Raw genomic sequence first — 10,608 nt, 5'->3', positions numbered from 1 at the left:
GCCTGCAGCCCTTGGAGGTTTGACGTAGATCACAAATCGTGGGACCCTGCAGAGGTGAACTCTGGGGTATATTTAAATGATTTAAATATACCCCTAAGTATGGCTTCCTCCTCCCCTACAGCCATACCAATCCTCGCCAAACAGGTACAAAGCATAAAAATCACAAACTAACCAAAAATGCTGCAGGCCTACAATTGTGATTTTGGAAAATATGAATTGCAGTAGTAAAAAACAAGCACCGCGATCTATATGTTCATCGTCATGCTGTTGAGATTGGCAGAGCGCCATGAAAAGCATACCCTGTGCCTCCCCAGTGCACGCAGCCCTGCTGTCAACAAGCCTGCTGCCCTGGGAGGGTGATTTCTTACCGTGTGCCCCCGCAGTGCATGCAGCCCTGCGGTCAACAAGCCTGCAGACCTGAAAGGATGACACCCTACCATGTGCCCCTCAGTGCACGCAGCCCTGCGGTCAACAAGCCTGCAGCCCTGGGAGGGGTGACATCATCCCTTACGCCTGTCAGTGCATGCAGCGCTACAGTCAACAAGCCTGTAACCACAGGCGTCCACACGTCGAGCAAATTGGTGCATCTGCCCTACTTTGGACGCCCATTGCCTCCCTGGCCTCCCACAGCATTACCGCCAGCCCGGCCACAGCATCACCGCCAGCCCGGCCACAGCATCACCGCCAGCCCGGCCACAGCATCACCGCCAGCCCGGCCACAGCATCACCGCCAGCCAGGCCACAGCATCACCGCCAGCCAGGCCACAGTATCACCACCAGTCCGGCCACAGTATCACCGCCAGTCCGGCCACAGTATCACCGCCAGTCCAGCTACAGCATCAACGCCAGCCTGGCCACAGCATCACCGCCAGCCCAGCCACAGCATCACCGCCAGCCCGGCCACAGCATCACTGCCAGCCAGGCCACAGTATCACCCCCAGTCCGGCCACAGCATTATCGCCAGCCAGGCCACAGCCTGGCCAGAGCATCACCGCCAGCCCCGCCAAAGCATCAACGCCAGCCAGGCCAAAGCATCACTGCCAGCCAGGCCCCAGCATCACTGTCAGCCAGGCCGCAGCATCACCGCCAGCCCGGCAGGTCCATCACCGCCAGCCTGGCCAGAGCATCACCGCCAACCCCGCCAAAGCATCAATGCCAGCCAGCCCACAGCATCACAGCCAGCCTAGGCACAGCATCACCACCAACCAGGCCCCAGCATCACCGCCAGCCCGGCCAAAGCATCACCACCAGCCAGGCCAGGCCAGGTGCAAAGCATTAAAATCATAAACCAAACAAAAATTCTGCAGGCCGACAATTGTGATTTCGGAAAATATGAATTGCACTAGTAAAAAACAAGCACAGCAATCTACATGTTCATCGTGGTGCTGTTAAGATTGGCAGAACGGCATGATACGCATCCAGTGTGCACCTCAGTGCACGTAGCCCTGCTGTCAACAAGCCTGCAGTCATTGGAGGGGTGACAATGTCTCGTGTTCCCCTCAGTGCATGCAGCCCTGCAGTGAACAAGCCTGCAGCCCTGGGAGGAGTAATATCATCCTGTGTGCCCCTCAGTGCATGCAGCCCTGTGGTCAACCAGCCTGCAGCCCTGGGAGGGTGACATCATACCGTGTGCCCCTCAGTGTACGCAGCCCTGTGGTCAACAAGCCTGCAGCCTTTGGAGGTTTGACGTAGATCACAAATCATGGCAACCTGCAGAGGTGATTTCTGGGGTATATTTAAATCATTTAAATATACCCCTAAGTATGGCCTCCTCCTCCCCTACAGCCATACCAATCCTCGCCAAACACGTACAAAGCATAAAAATCACAAACTAACCAAAAATGCTGCAGGCCTACAATTGTGATTTTGGAAAATATGAATTGCACTAGTAAAAAACAAGCACCGCGATCTATATGTTCATCGTAGTGCTGTTGAGATTGGCAGAATCGCATGATAATCGTCCCCTGTGCAACCCAGTGAACGCAGCCTTGCTGTCAACAAGCCTGCTGCCCTTGGAGGGTATTATCTTACCCCATCACCACCACCACTGTCCTAATCTAATGTCCCAGCATTGCTAAGTTCATGTAAATTTATCTCCACCCGTGACCACACTCACATTCTGGTCCATGGCCACACCCATTTTTTCGGCGCGGCGTGCTATGCGCGTCGCACAACTTAACCCTCAGACTTTTCAACTTCACCCCAGTTTTCACCACGCTGCATGCTTAGCGCAGCGCGCCACTTCTCCCTTTTTGCCCCCCACCCCCCCTGGAAAATTTTCTGCAGATGCCCATGCCTGTAGCCGTTGGAGGGGTGACATAGTTCACGAATTGTGGCAACCTGCAGAGGTGAACTCTAGGGTATATTTAACATGATTTAATTATACCCCTAAGTATGGCCTTTTCCTCCCCTACAGCCAAACCAACCCTCACCAAACAGGTACAAAGCATAAAAATCACAAACCAAACAAAAATTCTGCAGGCCGACAATTGTGATTTCAGAAAATATGAATTGCACTTGTAAAAAACAAGGACAGCAATCTACATGTTCATCATGGTGCTGTTAAGATTGGCAGAACAGCATAATACGCGTCCCGTGTGCCCCTCAGTGCACGCAGCCCTGCGGTCAACAAGCCTGCAGCCGTGGGAGGAGTAACATCATCCTGTGTGCCCCTTAGTGGATGCAGCCCTGTGGTCAACAAGCCTGCAGCCCTGGGAGGGTGACATCATACCATGTGCCCCTCAGTGTACGCAGCCCTGCGGTCAACAAGCCTGCAGCCCTGGGAGGGGTGACATCCTCCCTTGTGCCCCTCAGTGCATGCAGCGCTACAGTCAACAAGCCTGTAACCACGGGCATCCGCACGTCGGACAAATTGGTGCATCTGCCCTACCCTGGACGCCCACTGCCCCCCCCCCCTCCCGGCCTCCCACAGCATTACCGCCAACCCGGCCACAGTATCACCGCCAGTCAGGCCACAGCATCACCGCCAACCCGGCCACAGCATCACCACCCGCCCGGCCACAGCATCACCGACAGCCTGGCCACAGCATCACCGCCAGCCCGGCCACAGCATCACTGCCAGCCCGGCCACAGCACCACCACCAACACTGTCCTAATCTAATGTCCCAGCATTGCTAACTTCATGTAAATTTATCTTCACCCATTACCACACCCACATTCTGGTCCATGGCCACACCCATTGTTGTGGCGCGGCGTGCTATGCGTGCCGCACAACTTAAACCGCAGATTTTTCGATTTCACCCCATTTTTCGGCATGCAGCACGCTTATCGCAGCGCACCACTTCTCCTCCCTCTTTTTGTCCCCCCCCCCTGGAAAATTTTCTGTGGATGCCCATGGGCCACAGCATCACTGCCAGCAAGGCCACAGCATCACCACCAGCCCAGCCACAGCATCACTGCCTGCCCAGCCAAAGCATCAACGCCAGCCCCGCCACAGTATCAATGCCAGACCTGCCACAGCATCACAGCCAGCCCTGCCACAGCTTCACCGCCAACCCGGCCACAGCATCACCGCAAGCCCAGACGCAGCATCACCGCCAGCCCGGCCACAGCATCACCGCCAGCCAGGCCACAGCATCACCGCCAGCCAGGCCACAGCATCACCGCCAGCCTGGCCACAGCATCACAGCCAGCCCAGCTGCAGCATCACCGCCAGCCCGGCCGCAGCATCACCACCAGCCAGGCCGCAGCATCACCGACAGCCAGGCCGCAGCATCACCGACAGCCAGGCCGCAGCATCACCGACAGCCAGGCCACAGCATCACCGCCAGCCCGGCCAAAGCATCACCGCCAGCCCGGCCAAAGCATCACCGCCAGCCCGGCCACAGCATCACCGCCAGCCCGGCCACAGCATCACTGCCACCACTGTCAAAATCTAATGTCCCAGCATTGCGAAGTTCATGTGAATTTGTCTGAACCCGTTACCACACCCACATTCTGGTCCATGGCCACACCAAATTTTTCGGAGTGGCGTGCTATGCTCACCGCACAACTTAACTCGCAGATCATTCAACTTCACCCCAATTTTCGGCGCGCCGCGCGCTTGGCACAGCACTCCACTTCTCCTCCCCCCTTTTTACCCCCCCTAGAAAATTTTCTGCGGACGCCCAAGCCTGTAGCCCTTGGAGGGGTGACATGGATCACAAATTGTGGCAACCATCAAAGGTGAACTCTGGGGTATATTTAAAATGATTTAAATATACCCCTAAGTATGGCCTCCTCCTCCCCTACAGCCAAACCAAGCCTCACCAAACAGGTACAAAGCATAAAAATCACAAACCAAACAAAAATTCTGCAGGCTGACAATTGTGATTTCAGAAAATATGAATTGCACTGGTAAAAACAAGCACCACAATCTACATGTTCATTGTGGTGCTGTTAAGATCGGCAGAACGACATGATACGCATCCCTTCTGCTCAACAAGCCTGCAGACCTGAAAGAACAACGCCCTACCATGTGCCCCTCAGTGCACGCAGCCCTGCGGTCAACAAGCCTGCAGCCCTGGGAGGGGTGACATCGTCCCTTGTGCCCCTCAGTACATGCAGCCCTACAGTCAACAAGCCTGTAACTACGTCCGCACGTTGGGAAAATTGATGCATCTGCCCTACCCTGGACACCTACTGCCCCCCCTGACCTCCCACAGCATTACCGCCAGCCCGGCCACAGCATCACCGCCAGCCCAGCCACAGCATCACCGCCAGCCAGGCCACAGCATCACTGCCAGCCAGGCCACAGCATCACCGCCAGCCAGGCCACAGCATCACCGCCAGCCTGGCCACAGCATCACCGCCAGCCCGGCCACAGCATCACAGCCAGCCTGGCCACAGCATCACTGCCAGCCAGGCCACAGCATCACCGCCAGCCCAGCCAAAGCATCTCTGCCAGCCAGGCCACAGCATCACAGCCAGCCCGGCCACAGCATCGCCGCAGCCCGACCAAAGCATCGCCGCAGCCCGGCCAAAGCATCTCCGCAGCCCGGCCAAAAGATCACTGCAGCCCGGCCAAAGCATCACCGCCACCTCTGTTTTAATCTAATGTCCCAGCATTCCTAAATTCATGTAAATTTGTCTCCATCCGTGACCACACCCACATTCTGGTCCATGGCCACACTAATTTTTTCGGTGCAGCGTGCTATGCAAACCGCAAAACTTAACCCGCAGATTTTTCGACTTCACCCCAGTTTTCGGCGCGCCGCTCGCTTAGCGCAGCGTGCCACTCCTCCTCCCCCGTTTTTATCCCCCCCTCCCCCCTGGAAAATTTTCTGCGGATGCCTATGCCTGTAGCCCTTGGAGGGGAGACATACTGTACATCACAAATTGTGGCAACCTGCAGAGGTGAACTCTGGGGTATATTCAAATGATTTAAATATACCCCTAAGTATGGCCTCCTCCTCCCCTACAGCCATACCAATCCTCGCCAAACAGGTACAAAGCATAAAAATCACAAACTAACCAAAAATGCTGCAGGCCTACAATTATGATTTTGGAAAATATGAATTGCACTAATAAAAAACAAGAACCGCGATCTATATGTTCATCGTCGTGCTGTTGAGATTGGCAGAACGGCATGATAAGCGTCCCCGTTCCCCCCAGTGCATGCAGCCCTGCTGTCAAAAAGCTTGCTGCCCTGGGAGGGTGACATCTTACCGTGTGCCTCCTTAGTGTATGCAGCCCTGCGGTCAACAGGCTTGCAGACCTGAAAGGATAACACCCTACCATGTACCCCTCAGTGCCCGCAGCCAAGCGGTCAACAAGCCTGCAGCCCTGGGAGGGGTGACATCGTCCCTTGTGCCCATCAGTGCATGCAGTGCTACAGTCAACAAGCCTGTAACCACGGGCGTCCGCACATCGGGCAAATTGGTGCATCTGGCCTACCCTGGATGCCTGCTGCCTCCCCGGCCTCCCACAGCATTACCGCCAGCCCGGCCACACCATCACTGCCAGCCCGGCCATACCATCACCGCCAGCAAGGCCACAGCATCACCGCCAGCCAGGCCACAGCATCACCGCCAGCCACGCCACAGCATCACCGCCAGCCTGGCCACAGCATCACTGCCAGCCAGGCCACAGCATCACCGCCAGCCAGGCCACAGCATCACAGCCAGCCAGGCCACAGCATCACCGCCAGCCAGGCCACAGCATCACCGCCAGCCACGCCACAGCATCACCGCCAGCCTGGCCACAGCATCACTGCCAGCCAGGCCACAGCATCACCGCCAGCCAGGCCACAGCATCACCGCCAGCCAGGCCACAGCATCACAGCCAGCCAGGCCACAGCATCACAGCCAGCCCGGCCACAGCATCACCGCCAACCCTGCCACAGCATCACCGCAAGTCCAGACACAGCATCACCGCCAACCCGGCCACAGCATCACTGCCAGCCAGGCCACAGCATCACCGCCAGCCCGGCCAAAGCATCACCGCCAGCCCGGCCAAAGCATTACCACCACCACTGTCCTAATCTAATGTCCCAGCATTGCTACGTTCATGTAAATTTGTCCGCACCCGTGACCACACCTACATTCTGGACCAATTTTTTGGCGCGGCGTGCTACGTGTGGCGCACAATTTAACCCGCAGATTTTTCGACTTCACCCCAGTTTTCGCCGCACCGTGCGCTTGCCGCAGCTCACCACTTCTCCTTCCCCCTTTTTGCCCCCCCCCCTGGAAAATTTTCTACGGATGCCCATGCCTGTAGCCCTTGGAGGGGTGACATAAAACACAAATTGTGGCAACCTGCAGAGGTGAACTCTGGGGTATATTTAAAATGATTTAAATATACCCATAAGTATGGCCTCCTTCTCCCCTACAGCCAAACCAAGCCTCACCAAGAAGGTACAAAGTATAAAAATCACAAACCAAACAAAAATTATGCAGGCCGACAATTGTGATTTCGGAAAATATGAATTGCATTTGTAAAAAAACAAGCACCACAATCTACATGTTCATCATGGTGCTGTTAAGATTGGCAGAACAGCATAATACATGTCCCGTGTGCCCCTCAGTGCACGCAGCCCTGCTGTCAACAAGCCTGCAGTCATTGGAGGGGTGACAATGTCTCATGTTCCCCTCAGTGCATGCAGCGCTGCGGTCAACAAGCCTGCAGCCTTGGGAGGAGTAACATCATCCTGTGTGCCCCTTAGTGCATGCAGCCCTGTGGTCAACAAGCCTGCTGCCCTGGGAAGGTGATATCTTACCGTGTGAACCCTCAGTGCACGCAGCCCTGCGGTCAACGAGCCTGCAGCCCTGGAAGGGGTGACATCGTCCCTTGTGCCCGTCAGTGCATGCAGCTCTACAGTCAACAAGCCTGTAACCACGGGCGTCTGCACGTCGGGCAAATTCGTGCATCTGCCCTACCCTGGATGCCCACTGCCCCCCCTGGCCTCCCACAGCATTACCACCAGCCAGGCCACAGCATCACCGCCAGCCAGGCCACAGCATCACCGCCAGCCAGGCTGCAGCATCACCGACAGCCCGGCCGCAGCATCACCGACAGCCCGGCCGCAGCATCACCAACCAGTGCTGGGCCAAAATTACGCATTAGCGTAATTACGCATCGTAATTCACTACAAATGCACCGTAAGCGTTACGTGTAAGGTTACGGTATTACGCGTAATTAATTACACGTAGACCGTAGGTTACGTTTTACGCGTAACAAATTACGCGTAAGACAGTAAACTCCCATTGAAATTACACAGTCTGCCGTAATTGCGTAATATTACGCTCCCGTATAATATAAAAAAGCCGCCGACTTTAAGGGTTAATAGCAAAGCCCCCTTAAGTGCTAAGAGCCTCAAATTTGGAGAATATATTAAGGAGATCAGAAGGAATAAGAGGAAAAATTTTTTTTTCAAAAAGACCTTATAGTTTTTGAGAAAATCGATGTTAAAGTTTCAAAGGAAAAATAGATACATTTAAAAACCCGCCGACTTTAACGGTTAATAGCAAAGCCTGCTTAAAATTTAGAAACACCAAATTCACAGGGTATATTAAGGGGATCAGTGGGAATAAGAGGAATTTTTTTTTTTCAAAAAGACCTTATAGTTTTTGAGAAAATCGATTTTTAAGTTTCAAGGGCAAAAATGTCTTTTAAATGCGGAAAATGTCAGTTTTTTTTGCACAGGTAACAATAGTGTTTTATTTTCATAGATTCCCCCAAGTGGGAAGAGTTTTACTTACTTCGTTCTGAGTGTGGGAAATATTAAAAAAAAAACGACGTGGGGTCCCCCCTCCCAGACCTCTTTAACCCCTTGTCCCCCATGCAGACTGGGATAGCCAGAATGCGGAGCACCGGCCGCGTGGGGCTCCGCACCCTGACTATACCAGCCCGCATGGTCCATGGATTGGGGGGTCTCGGAAGGGGAGGGGCAGCCAAGCTTTCCCCTCCCCCTCCGAGCCCTTGTCCAATCCAAGGACAAGGGGCTCTTCTCCACCTCCGATGGGCGGTGGAGGTGGAGGCCGCGATTTCCTGGGGGGGAGGTTCATGGTGGCATCTGGGAGTCCCCTTTAAAAAGGGGTCCCCCAGATGCCCACCCCCCCTCCCAGGAGAAATGAGTATAGAGGTACTTGTACCCCTTACCCATTTCCTTTAAGAGTTAAAAGTAAATAAACACACAGACACTTTGAAAAAGTATTTTAATTGAACAAAAAACATAACCACGAAAAAAGTCCTTTAATATTCTTAATTAACCATTAATACTTACCTGTCCCTTTAAAAGCCAGTTCCCACGCAATATCCTCGGAAATATACTAATCAGTTACAATGTAACAAAGTTATTACAATGTAACAACTTTGTTACTTTGTAACACCACCGCACCCGACGTCACTCGCCGCCACCGCCGCACCCGCACGCACCCGACAGAGCTCTGAGCTATATAGCTCAGAGCTCTCTTAGCATCTTTGTATTTGGGCTCCAAGGAGCCCCATTGGTCCTTAGCAGACCAATGGGGTTCCTTTAAATCAGAAGGAACCCCATTGGTCTGCTAAGGACCAATGGGGCTCCTTGGAGCCCAAATACAAAGATGCTAAGAGAGCTCTGAGCTATATAGCTCAGAGCTCTGTCGGGTCCGTGCGGGACGCTAAGTCCCCGCCGCCTCCCGCTGTCAGCCCCGCCCACATCTGTCACCCACATGTCACCCACATGTGGGTGACATGTGGGTGACATGTGGGAGAGGCGGGGTGGACAGCGGGAGGCGGCGGGGACTTAGCGTCATTGAAACTTAAAAATCGATTTTCTCAAAAACTATAAGGTCTTTTTGAAAAAAAATTTTTTCCTCTTATTCCCACTGATCCCCTTAATATACCCTGTGAATTTGGTGTTTCTAAATTTTAAGCAGGCTTTGCTATTAACCGTTAAAGTCGGCGGGTTTTTAAATGTATCTATTTTTCCTTTGAAACTTTAACATCGATTTTCTCAAAAACTATAAGGTCTTTTTGAAAAAAATGTTTTTCCTCTTATTCCTTCTGATCTCCTTAATATATTCTCCAAATTTGAGGCTCTTAGCACTTAAGGGGGCTTTGCTATTAACCCTTAAAGTCGGCGGCTACCTAACATTGATCCATGCGTCAACTTTTCCGCTTGGCAGCATGACCTTACGCATTAATTGCTAGTAGGAATTTACACGTAAGCCTACAACGTAACAACCTGAATTACGGTATTCTTACGCGTAATTGCGTAAGGGCAATGCGTAATTACAGACATGTACCGAAATTGAATGTCTATGCCGTAAGCGTAATTTCGTAATGCGTAATAGCGTAAAATTACGCGTAATGATCCGTAAGCGTAGCTTTTTCCATTACGACCAGCACTGTCACCAACAGCCTGGCCGCAGCAACACCGACAGCCGGGCTGCAGCATCACCGACAGCCAGGCCGCAGCATTACCAACAGCCAGGCCGCAGCATCACTGTCAGCCAGGCCGCAGCATCACCACAGCATCACCGCCAGCCCGGCCACTGCATCACCGCCAGCCCGGCCACAGCATCACCGCCAGCCTGGCCACAGCATCACCGCCAGCCCAGCCAAAGCATCACCTCCAGCCCGGCCAAAGCATCACCGACACCACTGTCATAATCTAATGTCACAGCATTGCTAAGTTCATGTAAATTTGTCCAAACCTGTTACCACACCCACATTCTGGTCCATGGCCACACCCAGTTTTTCAGAGTGGCGTGCTATGTGCGCGGTGCACAACTTAACCCGCAGATTATTCGACTTCACCCCAGTTTTCAGGCGTGCTTTGCACAGCACGCCACTTCTCCTCACCTCTTTTTGCCCCCCCTGGAAAATTTTCTGCGGACGCCCATGCCTGTAGCCCTTGGAGGGTGACATAGATCACTAATTGTGGCAACCTGCAGAGGTGAACTCTGGGGTATATTTAAAATGATTTAAATATACCCCTAAATATGGCCTCCTCCTCCCCTACAGCCAAATCAAGCCTCACCAAACAGGTACAAAGCATAGAAATCACAAACCAAACGAAAATTTTGCAGGCCGACAATTTTGATTTCGGAAAATATGAATTGCACTTGTAAAAAACAAGCACCACAATGTACATGTTCATCGTGGTGCTGTTAGGATTGGCAGAAC

General features: G+C 53.2%; 1 protein-coding gene across 1 annotated transcript; it reads left to right on the top strand.

Moving 5' to 3' along the window:
- The first annotated feature begins 523 nt into the window (after positions 1-523).
- Positions 524-1,279, top strand: LOC137536941 (putative uncharacterized protein ENSP00000383309). The gene has a single exon (XM_068259139.1). The coding sequence runs from the start codon at positions 524-526 to the stop codon at positions 1,277-1,279; it is 756 nt and encodes a 251-aa protein (XP_068115240.1).
- Positions 1,280-10,608: the final 9,329 nt, after the last annotated feature.

The sequence above is a fragment of the Hyperolius riggenbachi genome, chromosome 1 (genome assembly GCF_040937935.1).
Source record: "Hyperolius riggenbachi isolate aHypRig1 chromosome 1, aHypRig1.pri, whole genome shotgun sequence".
Lineage (NCBI taxonomy): Eukaryota > Metazoa > Chordata > Amphibia > Anura > Hyperoliidae > Hyperolius > Hyperolius riggenbachi.
Note: the sequence above shows the minus strand (reverse complement) of the source record. Positions and strands in the feature narration are given on the sequence as shown.